Here is a 17,711-nt window from a genome sequence, read left to right on the forward strand (position 1 = left end):
TAGTAGTTTGCAACCGCCTTCTTCAACGCAGTACTCAAGTTAGGCTCGAGGATTTTCAGCCACCTTTTGTAAGTGTTCTTACTTAAGCAACACTAACACTGACGCTGTGTAGCACAACAATCATCAAATAATGAATTATTCCAGCGAATGAAGAACAGATGTGTTTTCAGATGCATTCAAACTGGCTGCTTTTAGTATTTCTATGTTCGCATTTTCTTCCGCACACTCTCTCTCCAAGAACATGTATAAGGGGATGAAAAGCGCAGAAAGACATATAAGCTTGAAATGTTTCATGATATTGCTTCGTGTTTCCAAAGGGCATATAATTACCTTTTTAGATGTGCATTAATAATGTTTTAATTATCCTATTTATGAGCACAGAAAAAATATCTACAAAGTCGTTTGGAGCCATTAATGGATTATAAAGTTTTAGAATCATTGCTTTTCTCGTTCCTGACAACACGCCTATCCAGTTAACCTCGTTAATCCATCTAATTTGTTTCGGACGAACGCTATATGCAGTGAACCTCGGTAATCCGTTCACATGTGTTTTCTGGAAAGCCTATATATGCAGTGAAGTGAAACTCATCCAGTCGGTCAGAATCATCGCTATGTTGTGAAGCACGGCGTCATTGGTCCGAATAGGATATTTTATAACCGCTTCCCGAAATCAACTCCTTGTGGTGCCCAGATTCTTTGACGCCGTACGTAGACCCGAGTTCGATTCCCCACATGCGTTCAATGTGTGATGCCTATTTCTGGTGTCCCCCGTTGTGATATTGGTGAACATTGCTAAAGACGGCGTAAAGCTAACTGCAATCATACTCACTCAGATTCTGTGAGTGTTTATGGTTTAAACACGGTCGGAGCACGTGGATCCTTGCAGCCTTTCCAATCGTGAGTGAGTGAGTGAGTGAGTTTAGTTTTACGCCGCACTCACTCTGGACCGCCTTTCCAATAAGCGATGATAGCTAAGGTGATCGGAACTCCCAAACCTGAACATTCACTTACGGCTGTCGCTACAGTCGTGTTATGGGAAATGGCCTCTTGTGTGAGTATTCGTTCTGATTACCCTCCTTGGATCAGATTTGAAAAAGCTGAGTCGGATATAGAGTATATAAAAAGTATAAAACAAACTAGTTTCAAAATATTGTTAGCCTGACACACACTTAAGAAAAACTATATTGGACTCAACTGGGATGTTTGACCAAGCACACAAAATGCCATGGGACTTTCTCCATGACTCAAAATGGAATGTTTGAGAACCATAGTGCTGTCTTCATGACTTCCTTCGGACATTTATCGAAGAACACAAACAGCCATACGGCTTTCTCCATGTCTATATTGGGACGTTTAGCGGAGAACACAAGTTACACTGCATTCTTCATGACTAAATCGGGACGTTTGACGGGGAAACCAAAAGGCCATATTGCTTTTTCCATGTCTATATTAGGACGTGTGACCAACATAAAAACACCATAGGCTTTCTGCATGACGATGATGAGATAGATGTCTGACAGAGGACACAAAACGCCATAGCGCTTTCTTCATGATTATATTGGAACAATTGGCTTATAAGTCAAAACGTTGTACATTATAAGTTGTTCACTGGTCATGGTGGGAACACGGGTTGATGTAACCTTGATTTTTGAAGGATGTACTTTTACCTTTACCTTTAAGTGAGGAGTATGGTGCCAACATTAAAACCACAATATTCATAATGAACAATAGCATTGTAAAATGCTACGAGGTGATTTATAGTGTACATAAACAACGCCACTAGGCCCAGGTTACTTCCCGAATACCGAATCCGTTTCTAACTTCATGTTGCCAATAGTGCGTAACAGTTGTAGAAGCATCATCACAAACATCATTGGTACTCTCAAGCTGAGATACAAAGTTATTTATATACATGTAGTTAGTAGAATCTGAATCAAAATTAACATCTGAACGTATTAGAGAGACGACGTCTCTGAAGTATTTAGCAAATAGGTCACGTATAGCTTCTTGGGTATTACAAGATGTGTTGGGTGTGTTCTTTTGTACGTTTGTATATTTTGGTATAAAATATAGCTTTAAGTACTCTTGTACACCTAGTGCAGAAGTCTCATATTTTTTTTCAATTTAAGATCATCCTCGTGTTACTTTGATTGACGATGTCGTTTTGTGAAAGTACGACTGCTGTCAAATCTATCACATGGTGAGTTGAGTGTGTTACAACTGGCGTGTTGATTAATCTTCTTTCCGTCCTGAAGCGCAAGGACAGGAACTGAGTGAAGCGGATGTTAAATATCTGCCCCAGCACAAGTGTCATACCTATTTAACACCTTCCGCACATGAACAGGACGCTTTATTCATTAAATGGATGGCTGAAATGGCGTTAGAACGTGTGTATGTATGTGTAAGTTTGTTTGTTTGTATATATACTATGTGTGTGCGTGCATGCGTGTACAATGAGTAAAATTGTTAGAATCCTCACGCAGAACAACTTCTGTATGGTTTGATGAAGTGGTGGCTGAAAACATTTTGACTGTAACAAGAATACTACACTCTCTCACGAATATTAAGAGGTTGGCTCCAGCCTCACTTACTCATGAGGGTTAGATTTCTGATGGCTTAACATAGCAATATTAGTGGACAATGTTTTGCATTAATTTGCCCGAAACACACTGATTTCGAGAGTTTTCTATGTGAACGTAATGTACAATCTACCTAGGTTAGATACTGTAAATATTTATATAATTTATATAATCAAAATCAACTTGGTGTATATATCAAAGTGTCGCTTCTCTTGTATGCAGATGACACTGTTTCACTGCGGAAACACTTAAATGTTTGCAGAATTGTTTAGACAGTTATTGCAATATCTGGACACCTTATGTAAATAATAATAAGACCACAGTTGTAATCTCCTCAAAAGGTTATGTACAAAGACGATGAAAGATTCATTTTACTCTTCCTGGCACTCCAGTAGATATTGTTAGAGAATACGTTTAAAATGATTAGATATGCCTATTGATTGCCAACTTAAATAATTTGACTAATTAATAGAAGTTTTACGGCTCCGAGGTTTGGAGATTTCAAAATGTTAGTAAGTTAGAACGTATTCATCTTCTCCTTTGTAAACATATCATGAATAATATGCAATCCACTCTGGATTTCATGATGTATGCAGAATATTGTCGATACCCCTACCCTAGAAGTTATTGTTAAAATAGAGATGGTTACGTAAGGTTTTAACTCAGTATCACAGATTACCAAACATTCTGTTTATGCATTATATAATATACATAAATACAACGGAAATTCTAACTGTATTCTGTTGAATAGTGTTAAAACTATTTTGAACACCCCTTACTTCTCAGGATGTTAGCATGTATTTCATGTTTATAAAATAATATATTATATGTAATACTCTAATACCAATTTCTGCAGTCATGGCACTCTAACTTAACTGGTTTTCTTCGTCGAAAGGAAGGTGTTTCCATTGCAGCTGGGTAAATGTATGAAGGGGAAATAGAATCTGTACAATATGTAACTAAATGTCGGTGATGAATCTGTCTACTTGACTCTCCATCACTCTCCTCTCTACGTCAAGCCTATCTACCTAAATATCATTGCTCAGATTTGTCCATCTTATGAACTGTGGTCATTATCTAATTATGTTAAAATTAGCCATATTTGGTAAAGTTGTATGTGCATTCTTTGAATTCCACTGTATGTTTTATGTACAACTTTGTGTGATTTTTTTCTGAGAATAAATTTTGTTTTGTTCTGATAGTTTGCTATTTGTCCCATGTCAGTAAGCTCAATATACTGATGGGCCAAACGAACACACCCCATTGTTAAACTGCAAGTTTTGTTCGCCCCGAAACCCTATCAGAACATGCCGGGACTGCATTTACGAGACAGCGAATTTACGAGTTGGGATATAAAATAGTGAGTAAATTAAATGTCCATATACATGGAAGGCTCACAATGATTATTACTGAATATTTGCAGAAATCCACAGTAGGTTGTAAGCGCTGCCAAAAGAATAGAAGTTTTCATGAAAAGTCAACAACACTGCCGTCTCCTGCACAGCAGGGCACTACAACCCAGTCGGTCTTTCCACCATATTCTGAACCATGGAGAATGTTTTGGAATAGTCTCCTTATGTCTGTATGGGGACCCACGCTCGGCTCGTCTAACATTACACCTCAGGTTACAAGAAGACAAGCAACTGTGTGGAGATCATTCTTACCCTGAATACTCAGCTAAGACTTTGGAAACTTCACCATTATGGCAATGAGGTGAGTATCACCATCATTGTGTGTGGTGCTATACTCCCTACTTTAGTATTATATTGCCCTTGAATTTGTACTGCTATTCTGTTTTAAGGCTGTCACTGTAATAACGTTATAGCAGTCTGCGCTATTCTGTAAATTTATTCTGTTAATTTTGTTAAAATCATTTCATAGCAATGCCACAGAGACAAATAGCACGTGCCTATAACAGTGAGCGCGTTGGTATGGTTTTACGTCGCTTTTAGCAATTTGAAAGCTCCAGTACGTCGGGAATGGGCTTCACACATTATGCCTATGTTGGGAATCGAACCCGGGACACCAGCGAACGCTTAACCACTAGACTATGCCATATCTATATGACATACCCTCCAAACAACATGGTGGTGGTTAATAGCACGTTCGTGGGTAGATTAATATTGATTTTTGTTTATTTAAATATTTAATAGTGAGTGGTCACACTGCACACATACCTTTTAACCTACTATGTTGCCTTTAATTATTTAAGTCTGAAGCATTATGGGTATTTCACTCCGTGGAACTGGAACATGAAAAGCTTAATGATTGGGGTTTTGTCTAGTCATGGGAAGGATTCAGGCGTGACAATGTTACACTGTACCTCCACGTGTCAAGATAATGTAGCGCAGTGTGATCTAATCTGAACCATTACCCCAGAACACCATTATAAGCAGTCTATTGTATGAACTGTTATGAAAACCAGGTTCTTCGTCGTTGGTTTCATTCACAGTCACAGACAGCTATTACTTGCACGTTAATTCATGATAGGACATGGTGAGTCACACTCACCTTACTAACTACTTGGTATTACTTTAAGGAGTAGTCTCTACATACGCTTCAAACTAAATAAGACTGAATTATTTACTTGATCACGAGAAATATCTGCTGAGAACAGGTCCCCTGTAACATTCCCAAGAAACAAAGAGAATAGGGTCACATGTACCATTCCAAAGAAACAAAGAGAACAGAGTCCCCTGTACCATTCGAAGAAACCCATGACATTTGTTAATGAATCAATGTGAAAAGTAAAAACAGCACCAAAACCGAAATGTAATGGTTTGAAGGTCTTCGCCAGTAAATACATTCACATATGAGTGGCAAAAGAAACGGTGCCTTTGACGACTTTACATACCGTTCCAGTTATATTAATGTATTCATCATGTTATATTATGTTTACTCTTTTATAAGTAACATTATTTAAATGGAAATAGCTTTGGTATGAACAGCTGAAGCATTCATTAACTCACAACATGGAATTACATAATCCGAAATTGAATTGAACAAATAATAATGACATTGAGTTTCAAAAACAAGAATGATTCTTAAAAAATGTATTTTTATGGCCATCTTGAATTTTTATCACCACCAGGTGGCACTGCATATTAGCTTAGGAATATATAAACACTACAAAGTATAATTCTGAAAGAAAATAGTGAATATGACAAGATAAATTATGATATCTTAAGCACAGACTGACATGATTAGAGATTTAAGTCACATTGGTGGCCGGCCATCTTGGATTTTCTGCCACCAGGCTGTGCTGCTGATGTGGATCCATATCCAGAAATGTTCAGAATGGTTCAATCTATATGTGTGCCAAGTTTGGTGCTTTCAACCAAAAGTAGACAATTTTGACAAAATCCTGGTCTTAACCGCACCACTATATCACCTGTTCACATGAAAATATAGGGAAATCCGGAAAAGACGCAAGTGTCACATGTATACCATAAAACTGTTTTAGAGGCATTTTAGAAGTTGAGTTAAGAAGAAGAGCTGAAGGTGACGGAGCTGAAGATGAGATAACAAAAACATCAAAGGATATAACTTGAGTTGTTGACATAACCAGTAATTAGTATGAAGCCAGGGATGGGGGTGGGGCATTACAGCGTTGAAGAGACCAAATAATAGAGGATTAGTGACGGAAGCCAGAGATTAATATTTCTTGATTAAAGTGTCGAATTGGTTAGGTAGAAATATACCCTGATCCCTGTTTATAGAAGGGTTGTGTCTGCCGATGTGAATAGCTTCTGCCAATTTTCTCTGCTTGTAATCATGTTTGCTGCTGGAGAGTGTTTTGATAGTGTCCCAACTGATTTTGTGGTCAGGAAATTTGGTAGTGTTCCGAAATGGCTGATTTTTGGTCTGCTTTGTTTGTTGATGTCTTGTGTTCTTTGATGCGAATGTTTAGTGGTCTGGGTGTTTCCCCAATGTAGTTGCTGCCACAGTTGCAGCTGATGTTGTACACCACACCCTTAGGCTCTTGTTTTGTTGTGGGATGTTTCCTACCATTTGCCCTGATGATGGTTTTGATGGGTGTGGCTGTGGTGAAGTATGTGTCGATGGCTGCTTGTTGCTTGAGTAGACGGCTAATGTGGTGTGATGTTTTGTCAATGTAAGGAAGTGAGATGCGAACAGGAGCTGAGTCAGACTTAGTAGTTTTGGGTTTAGGTGTGGGGTTGATAGTGGAGTTGATGATGCGGTCGACAAGTTTAATAGGGTAGTTGTTGAGTTTGGTAAAGACGTGCCTGAGATGATTTAGTTCAGGTTTAGGGGGGAGAGAGGAGAACTTTACAGCGCGGCGGGTGAGGGTGGAGATAACGCCGGTTTTAGTTCTGAGGGGGTGATTAGAATCACAGTGGAGGTATTGGTCAGTGTGGGTAGGTTTGCGATAGACAGAGGTTTGGATAGTGTTGTCAGTATTGCGGGTGACAAGGACGTCAAGAAAGGGTAGTTGTGAGTTGTTTTCAGTTTCAACAGTAAATTGGATGCGGGGGTGGTGTTGGTTAAGATGTTGGAGAAGTTGAGAGGGGTCATTGTCGTGAGGGAGAATGACAAAGGTGTCATCAACCTTCCTGCACCAGCAGGTTGGTTTGATTAGTGAGGTGCTGAGGGCTTGTTGTTCAAATGAAGTCATGTAGATTTCCTGTCACTGATCAAGGAAAGATTGTAAGCTATGATGTTGTTGATCTCTTCACCAGTGTTTCCATTAATGAAACCCCGCACATTCTCCGTAACCGCCTTGACACCCCTCTTGATACAAACCTTTCTACTGACTCCATCCTGCAGCTCATCTCTAATTCCATCACCTCAACTTCACCTGGGGTGATGCACTCTATGAGCGCACTCTATGAGCAAATCCATGGCCTTCCCATGGGATCCCCTCTCTCTACTATCACAGTTCTTCAGACATTTGCCCGTGCAGTCACACTTCTGTGTGTCGATATAGCGTAAATATAGCAGTCGCACTTCTGTGTCGAAACAGGGTAAATATAGCAGTTGCACTTCTGTGTCGATATAGCGTAAATATAGCAGTCGCACTTCTGTGCGTCGATATAGCGTAAATATAGCAGTCGCTCTTCTCTTCTATGTGTCGATATAGCGTAAATATAGCAGTCGCACTTCTGTGTCGATACAGGGTAAATATAGCAGTCGCACTTCTGTGTCGATACAGCGTAAATATAGCAGTCGCACTTCTGTGTGTCGATACAGAGTAAATATAGCAGTCGCACTTCTACGTATCGATACAGCGTGAATATAGCAGTCGCACTTCTGAGTGTCGATACAGCGTAAATATGGCAGTCGCACTTCTGTGTGTCGATATAGCGTAAATATAGCAGTCGCACTTCTCTTCTATGTGTCGATACAGCGTAAATATGGCAGTCGCACTTCTGTGTCGATATAGCGTAAATATGGCAGTCGCTCTTCTCTTCTATGTGTCGATACAGTGTAAATATGGCAGTCGCACTTCTGTGTGTCGATATAGCGTAAATATGGCAGTCGCACTTTTACGTATCGATACAGCGTAAATATAGCAGTCGCTCTTCTGTGTGTCGATACAGCGTAAATATGGCAGTCGCACTTCTGTGTGTCGATACAGGGTAAATATGGCAGTCGCTCTTCTGTGTGGCGATACAGCGTAAATATGGCAGTCGCACTTTTATGTGTCGATACAGCGTAAATATGGCAGCCGCACTTCTGTGTGTCGATACAGCGTAAATATGGCAGTCGCTCTTCTCTTCTATGTGTCGATACAGCGTAAATATAGCAGTCGCTCTTCTGTGTGTCGATACAACGTAAATATAGCAGTCGCACTTCTATGTGTCGATACAGCGTAAATATAGCAGTCACACTTCTGTGTGTCGATATAGCGTAAATATGGCAGTCGCTCTTCTGTGTGTCGATACAGCGTAAATATAGCAGTCGCACTTCTGTGTGTCGATATAGCGTAAATATAGCAGTCGCTCTTCTCTTCTATGTGTCGATATAGCGTAAATATGGCAGTCGCACTTCTGTGTGTCGATACAGTGTAAATATGGCAGTCACACTTCTGTGTGTCGATATAGCGTAAATATAGCAGTCGCACTTCTCTTCTATGTGTCGATACAGGGTAAATATAGCAGTCGCTCTTCTCTTCTATGTGTCGATACAGGGTAAATATAGCAGTCGCTCTTCTGTGTGTCGATATAGCGTCAATATAGCAGTCACACTTCTGTGTGTCGATATAGCGTAAATATAGCAGTCGCTCTTCTGTGTGTCGATGTAGCGTAAATATAGCAGTCGCTCTTCTGTGTGTCGATATAGCGTAAATATAGCAGTCGCTCTTCTGTGTGTCGATATAGCGTAAATATAGCAGTCGCTCTTCTGTGTGTCGATTTAGCGTAAATATAGTAGTCGCACTTCTATGTGTCGATATAGCGTAAATATAGCAGTCGCTCTTCTGTGTGTCGATACAGTGTAAATATAGTAGTCGCACTTCTGTGTGTCGATATAGCGTAAATATAGCAGTCTCACTTCTGTGCGTCGATATAGCGTAAATATAGCAGTCGCTCTTCTCCTCTATGTGTCGATATAGCGTAAATATGGCAGTCGCACTTCTGTGTGTCGATATAGCGTAAATATGGCAGTCGCACTTCTGTGTCGATACAGGGTAAATATAGCAGTTGCACTTCTGTGTCGATATAGCGTAAATATAGCAGTTGCACTTCTGTGTGTCGATACAGCGTGAATATGGCAGTCGCACTTCTGAGTGTCGATATAGTGTAAATATGGCAATCGCACTTCTGTGTGTCGATATAGCGTAAATATAGCAGTCACACTTCTCTTCTATGTGTCGATACAGCGTAAATATGGCAGTCGCACTTCTGTGTCGATATAGCGTAAATATAGCAGTCGCTCTTCTCTTCTATGTGTCGATATAGCGTAAATATGGCAGTCGCACTTCTGTGTGTCGATACAGTGTAAATATGGCAGTCGCACTTCTGTGTGTCGAGATAGCGTAAATATAGCAGTCGCACTTCTCTTCTATGTGTCGATACAGGGTAAATGTAGCAGTCGCTCTTCTCTTCTATGTGTCGATACAGGGTAAATATAGCAGTCGCTCTTCTGTGTGTCGATATAGCGTAAATATAGCAGTCACACTTCTGTGTGTCGATATAGCGTAAATATAGCAGTCGCTCTTCTGTGTGTCGATGTAGCGTAAATATAGCAGTCGCTCTTCTGTGTGTCGATATAGCGTAAATATAGCAGTCGCTCTTCTGTGTGTCGATATAGCGTAAATATAGCAGTCGCTCTTCTGTGCGTCGATATAGCGTAAATATAGCAGTCGCTCTTCTCTTCTATGTGTCGATATAGCGTAAATATGGCAGTCGCACTTCTGTGTGTCGATATAGCGTAAATATGGCAGTCGCACTTCTGTGTCGATACAGGGTAAATATAGCAGTTGCACTTCTGTGTCGATATAGCGTAAATATAGCAGTCACACTTCTGTGTGTCGTTAGAGCGTAAATATAGCAGTCGCACTTCTACGTATCGATACAGCGTGAATATGGCAGTCGCACTTCTGAGTGTCGATATAGTGTAAATATGGCAATCGCACTTCTGTGTGTCGATATAGCGTAAATATAGCAGTCACACTTCTCTTCTATGTGTCGATACAGCGTAAATATGGCAGTCGCACTTCTGTGTCGATATAGCGTAAATATGGCAGTCGCTCTTCTCTTCTATGTGTCGATACAACGTAAATATGGCAGTCGCACTTCTGTGTGTCGATATAGCGTAAATATAGCAGTCGGACTTTTACGTATCGATACAGCGTAAATATAGCAGTCGCTCTTCTGTGTGTCGATATAGCGTAGATATAGCAGTCGCACTTCTGTGTGTCGATATAGCGTAAATATAGCAGTCGCTCTTCTCTTCTATGTGTCGATACAACGTAGATATAGCAGTCGCTCTTCTGTGTGTCGATACAGCGTAAATATGGCAGTCGCACTTCTGTGTGTCGATACAGGGTAAACATGGCAGTCGCTCTTCTGTGTGGCGATGCAGCGTAAATATGGCAGTCGCACTTCTATGTGTCGATACAGCGTAAATATGGCAGTCGCACTTCTGTGTGTCGATAGAGCGTAAATATGGCAGTCGCACTTCTCTTCTATGTGTCGATATAGCGTAAATATAGCAGTCGCTCTTCTCTTCTATGTGTCGATGTAGCGTAAATATGGCAGTCGCACTTCTGTGTGTCGATACAGCGTAAATATGGCAGTCGCACTTCTGTGTGTTGATACAGCGTAAATATGGCAGTCGCACTTCTGTGTGTCGATATAGCGTAAATATGGCAGTTGCACTTCTGTGTGTCGATATAGCGTAAATATAGCAGTCGCTCTTCTCTTCTATGTGTCGATACAACGTAGATATAGCAGTCGCTCTTCTGTGTGTCGATACAGCGTAAATATGGCAGTCGCACTTCTGTGTGTCGATATAGCGTAAATATAGCAGTCGCTCTTCTCTTCTATGTGTCGATACAGCGTAAATATGGCAGTCGCACTTCTGTGTGTCGATATAGCGTAAATATAGCAGTTGCACTTCTGTGTGTCGATACAGGGTAAATATGGCAGTCGCACTTCTGTGTGTCGATATAGCGTAAATGTAGCAGTTGCATTTCTGTGTCGATATAGGGTAAATATAGCAGTCGCACTTCTGTGTCGATACAGCATAAATATGGCAGTCGCACTTCTGTGTGTCGAAATAGAGTAAATATAGCAGTCGCACTTCTGTGTGTCGATATAGCGTAAATATAGCAGTCGCATTTCTGTGTGTCGATACAGCGTAAATATGGCAGTCGCACTTGTGTCGGTACAGGGTTGAATATAGCAGTCGCACTTCTGTGTGTCGATATAGCGTAAATATGGCAGTCGCACTTCTGTGTCGATACAGGGTAAATATAGCAGTTGCACTTCTGTGTCGATATAGCGTAAATATAGCAGTTGCACTTCTGTGTGTCGTTACAACGTAAATATAGCAGTCGCACTTCTACGTATCGATACAGCGTGAATATTGCAGTCGCACTTCTTAGTGTCGATATAGTGTAAATATGGCAATCGCACCTCTGTGTGTCGATATAGCGTAAATATAGCAGTCACACTTCTCTTCTATGTGTCGATGTAGCGTAAATATGGCAGTCGCACTTCTGTGTCGATATAGCGTAAATATAGCAGTCGCTCTTCTCTTCTATGTGTCGATATAGCGTAAATATGGCAGTCGCACTTCTGTGTGTCGATACAGTGTAAATATGGCAGTCGCACTTCTGTGTGTCGATATAGCGTAAATATAGCAGTCGCACTTCTCTTCTATGTGTCGATACAGGGTAAATATAGCAGTCGCTCTTCTCTTCTATGTGTCGATACAGGGTAAATATAGCAGTCACACTTCTGTGTGTCGATATAGCGTCAATATAGCAGTCACACTTCTGTGTGTCGATATAGCGTAAATATAGCAGTCGCTCTTCTGTGTGTCGATGTAGCGTAAATATAGCAGTCGCTCTTCTGTGTGTCGATATAGCGTAAATATAGCAGTCGCTCTTCTGTGTGTCGATATAGCGTAAATATAGCAGTCGCTCTTCTGTGTGTCGATTTAGCGTAAATATAGTAGTCGCACTTCTATGTGTCGATATAGCATAAATATAGCAGTCGCTCTTCTGTGTGTCTATACATTGTAAATATAGTAGTCGCACTTCTGTGTGTCGATATAGCGTAAATATAGCAGTCTCACTTCTGTGCGTCGATATAGCGTAAATATAGCAGTCGCTCTTCTCTTCTATGTGTCGATATAGCGTAAATATGGCAGTCGCACTTCTGTGTGTCGATATAGCGTAAATATGGCAGTCGCACTTCTGTGTCGATACAGGGTAAATATAGCAGTTGCACTTCTGTGTCGATATAGCGTAAATATAGCAGTCGCACTTCTGTGTGTCGTTACAGCGTAAATATAGCAGTCGCACTTCTGAGTGTCGATACAGCGTGAATATGGCAATCGCACTTCTGTGTGTCGATATAGCGTAAATATAGCAGTCACACTTCTCTTCTATGTGTCGATACAGCGTAAATATGGCAGTCGCACTTCTGTGTCGATATAGCGTAAAAATGGCAGTCGCTCTTCTCTTCTATGTGTCGATACAACGTAAATATGGCAGTCGCACTTCTGTGTGTCGATATAGCGTAAATATAGCAGTCGGACTTTTACGTATCGATACAGCGTAAATATAGCAGTCGCTCTTCTGTGTGTCGATATAGCGTAGATATAGCAGTCGCACTTCTGTGTGTCGATATAGCGTAAATATAGCAGTCGCTCTTCTCTTCTATGTGTCGATACAGCGTAAATATGGCAGTCGCACTTCTGTGTGTCGATACAGGGTAAATATGGCAGTCGCTCTTCTGTGTGGCGATGCAGCGTAAATATGGCAGTCGCACTTCTATGTGTCGATACAGCGTAAATATGGCAGTCGCACTTCTATGTGTCGATACAGCGTAAATATGGCAGTCGCACTTCTCTTCTATGTGTCGATATAGCGTAAATATAGCAGTCGCTCTTCTCTTCTATGTGTCGATGTAGCGTAAATATGGCAGTCGCACTTCTGTGTGTCGATACAGCGTAAGTATGGCAGTCGCACTTCTGTGTGTTGATACAGCGTAAATATGGCAGTCGCACTTCTGTGTGTCGATATAGCGTAAATATGGCAGTTGCACTTCTGTGTGTCGATATAGCGTAAATATAGCAGTCGCTCTTCTCTTCTATGTGTCGATACAACGTAGATATAGCAGTCGCACTTCTGTGTGTCGATACAGCGTAAATATGGCAGTCGCACTTCTGTGTGTCGATATAGCGTAAATATAGCAGTCGCTCTTCTCTTCTATGTGTCGATACAGCGTAAATATGGCAGTCGCACTTCTGTGTGTCGATATAGCGTAAATATAGCAGTTGCACTTCTGTGTGTCGATACAGGGTAAATATGGCAGTCGCACTTCTGTGTGTCGATATAGGGTAAATATAGCAGTTGCATTTCTGTGTCGATATAGGGTAAATATAGCAGTCGCACTTCTGTGTCGATACAGCGTAGATATGGCAGTCGCACTTCTGTGTGTCGATATAGAGTAAATATAGCAGTCGCACTTCTGTGTGTCGATATAGCGTAAATATAGCAGTCGCATTTCTGTGTGTCGATACAGCGTAAATATGGCAGTCGCACTTGTGTCGGTACAGGGTTGAATATAGCAGTCGCTCTTCTGTGTGTCGATTTAGCGTAAATATAGTAGTCGCACTTCTATGTGTCGATATAGCGGAAATATAGCAGTCGCTCTTCTGTGTGTCGATACAGTGTAAATGTAGTAGTCGCACTTCTGTGTGGCGATATAGCGTAAATATAGCAGTCTGACTTCTGTGCGTCGATATAGCGTAAATATAGCAGTCGCTCTTCTCTTCTATGTGTCGATATAGCGTAAATATGGCAGTCGCACTTCTGTGTGTCGATATAGCGTAAATATGGCAGTCGCACTTCTGTGTCGATACAGGGTAAATATAGCAGTTGCACTTCTGTGTCGATACAGCGTAAATATAGCAGTCGCACTTCTGTGTGTCGATACAGCGTAAATATAGCAGTCGCACTTCTACGTATCGATACAGCGTGAATATGGCAGTCGCACTTCTGAGTGTCGATATAGTGTAAATATGGCAATCGCACTTCTGTGTGTCGATATAGCGTAAATATAGCAGTCACACTTATCTTCTATGTGTCGATACAGCGTAAATATGGCAGTCGCACTTCTGTGTCGATATAGCGTAGATATAGCAGTCGCTCTTCTCTTCTATGTGTCGATACAGCGTAAATATGGCAGTCGCACTTCTGTGTGTCGATATAGCGTAAATATGGCAGTCGGACTTTTACGTATCGATACAGCGTAAATATAGCAGTCGCTCTTCTGTGTGTCGATATAGCGTAAATATAGGAGTCGCACTTCTCTGTGTCGATATAGCGTAAATATAGCAGTCGCTCTTCTCTTCTATGTGTCGATACAGCGTAAATATGGCAGTCGCAGTTCTGTGTGTCGATACAGGGTAAACATGGCAGTCGCTCTTCTGTGTGGCGATGCAGCGTAAATGTGGCAGTCGCACTTCTATGTGTCGATACAGCTTAAATATGGCAGTCGCACTTCTGTGTGTCGATACAGCGTAAATATGGCAGTCGCTCTTCTCTTCTATGTGTCGATACAGCGTAAATATAGCAGTCGCTCTTCTATGTGTCGACACAACGTAAATATAGCAGTCGCACTTCTATGTGTCGATACAGCGTAAATATAGCAGTCACACTTCTGTGTGTCGATTTAGCGTAAATATGGCAGTCGCACTTCTGTGTGTCGATATAGCGTAAATATAGCAGTCGCTCTTCTCTTCTATGTGTCGATATAGCGTAAATATGGCAGTCGCACTTCTGTGTGTCGATACAGGGTAAATATGGCAGTCGCACTTCTGTGTGTCGATATAGCGTAAATATAGCAGACGCTCTTCTCTTCTATGTGTCGATACAGCGTAAATATAGCAGTCGCACTTCTGTGTGTTGATATAGCGTAAATATAGCAGTCGCTCTTCTCTTCTATGTGTCGATACAGGGTAAATATAGCAGTCGCTCTTCTGTGTGTCGATATAGCGTCAATATAGTAGTCACACTTCTGTGTGTCGATGTAGCGTAAATATAGCAGTCGGTCTTCTGTGTGTCGATATAGCGTAAATATAGCAGTCGCTCTTCTGTGTGTCGATTTAGAGTAAATATAGTAGTCGCATTTCTATGTGTCGATATAGCGTAAATATAGCAGTCGCTCTTCTGTGTGTTGATACAGTGTAAATATAGTAGTCGCACTTCTGTGTGTCGATATAGCGTAAATATAGCAGTCGCTCTTCTGTGTGTCGATATAGCGTAAATATAGCTGTCGCACTTCTGTGTGTCGATATAGCGTAAATATAGCAGTCGCTCTTCTCTTCTATGTGTCGATACAGTGTAAATATGGCAGGCGCACGTCTGTGTGTCGATACAGTGTAAATATGGCAGTCGCACTTCTGTGTGTCGATATAGTGTAAATATGGCAGTCGCTCTTCTCTTCTATGTGTCGATACAGCGAAAATATGGCAGTCGCTCTTCTGTGTGTCGATATAACGTAAATATAGCAGTTGCACTTCTGTGTGTCGATATAGCGTAAATATAGCAGTCGCTCTTCTCTTCTATGTGTCGATACAGCGTAAATATGGCAGTCGCACTTCTGTGTGTCGATACAGCGTAAATATAGCAGTCGCACTTCTCTTCTATGTGTCGATGCAGCGTAAGTATGGCAGTCGCACTTCTGTGTGTCGATATAGCTTAAATATAGCAGTCGCTCTTCTCTTCTATGTGTCGATTTAGCGCAAATATGGTAGTCGCACTTCTGTGTGTCGATATAGCGTAAATATAGCAGTCGCTCTTCTCTTCTATGTGTCGATGTAGCGTAAATATGGCAGTCGCACTTCTGTGTGTCGATACAGCGTAAATATGGCAGTCGCACTTCTGCGTGTTGATACAGCGTAAATATGGCAGTCGCACTTCTGTGTGTCGATATAGCGTAAACATGGCAGTTGCACTTCTGTGTGTCGATATAGCGTAAATATAGCAGTCGCTCTTCTCTTCTATGTGTCGATACAACGTAAATATAGCAGTCTCTCTTCTGTGTGTCGATGCAGCGTAAATATGGCAGTCGCACTTTTGATTGTCGATATAGCGTAAATATAGCAGTCGCTCTTCTCTTCTATGTGTCGATACAGCGTAAATATGGCAGTCGCACTTCTGTGTGTCGATATAGCGTAAATATAGCAGTTGCACTTCTGTGTGTCGATACAGGGTAAATATAGCAGTCGCACTTCTGTGTGTCGATATAGCGTAAATATAGCAGTTGCATTTCTGTGTCGATATAGGGTAAATATAGCAGTCGCACTTCTGTGTCGATACAGCGTAAATATGGCAGTCGCACTTCTGTGTGTCGATACAGCGTAAATATAGCAGTCGCACTTTTAAGTTTCGATATAGCGTAAATATAGCAGTCACACTTCTGTGTGTCGATATAGCGTAAATATAGTAGTCGCACTTCTGTGTGTCGATATAGAGTAAATATAGCAGTCGCACTTCTGTGTGTCGATATAGCGTAAATATAGCAGTCGCATTTCTGTGTGTCGATACAGGGTAAATATGGCAGTCGCACTTGTGTCAGTACAGGGTTGAATATAGCAGTCGCACTTCTTAGTGTCGACATAGCGTAAATAAAACAGTCGCACTTCTGTGTTGCGATATAGCGTAAATATAGCAGTCGCACTTCTGTGTGTCGATACATGGTAAATATGGCAGTCGCACTTGTGTCGGTACAGGGTTGAATATAGCAGTCGCACTTCTGTGTCGACATAGCGTAAATATGGCAGTCGCTCTTCTGTGTGTCGATGCAGCGTAAATATAGCAGTTGCACTTCTGTGTGTCGATACAGGGTAAATATAGCAGTCGCACTTCTGTGTGTCGATATAGCGTAAATATAGCAGTTGCATTTCTGTGTCGATACAGGGTAAATATGGCAGTCGCACTTCTGTGTGTCGATACAGCGTAAATATGGCAGTCGCACTTCTATGTATCGATACAGCGTAAATATAGGAGTCACACTTCTGTGTGTCGATATAGCGTAAATATAGCAGTCGCACTTCTGTGTGTCGATATAGCGTAAATATAGCAGTCGCACTTCTGAGTGTCGATATAGCGTAAATGTAGCAGTCGCATTTCTGTGTGTCGATACAGGGTAAATATGGCAGTCGCACTTGTGTCGGTACAGGGTTGAATATAGCAGTCGCACTTCTGAGTGTCGACATAGCGTAAATATAACAGTCGCACTTCTGTGTGTCGATATAGCGTAAATATAGCAGTCGCACTTCTGTGTGTCGATACATGGTAAATATGGCAGTCGCACTTGTGTCGGTACAGGGTTGAATATAGCAGTCGCACTTCTGTGTCGACATAGCGTAAATATGGCAGTCGCACTTCTGTGTGTCGATACAGCGTAAATATAGCAGTCGCACTTCTGA

At 41.4% G+C, this 17,711-nt stretch overlaps 1 protein-coding gene across 1 annotated transcript; it reads right to left on the reverse strand.

Annotated features, from left to right (window-relative positions):
* Positions 1–6,402: 6,402 nt before the first annotated feature.
* LOC137271987 (uncharacterized) lies at positions 6,403–7,215 on the reverse strand. Its single transcript, XM_067804364.1, has one exon. It carries the CDS (start codon positions 7,213–7,215, stop codon positions 6,403–6,405), a length of 813 nt encoding a protein of 270 aa, XP_067660465.1.
* Between the last annotated feature and the right edge of the window lie 10,496 nt (positions 7,216–17,711).

Source organism: Haliotis asinina, chromosome 2 (genome assembly GCF_037392515.1).
Source record: "Haliotis asinina isolate JCU_RB_2024 chromosome 2, JCU_Hal_asi_v2, whole genome shotgun sequence".
Classification (NCBI taxonomy): domain Eukaryota; kingdom Metazoa; phylum Mollusca; class Gastropoda; order Lepetellida; family Haliotidae; genus Haliotis; species Haliotis asinina.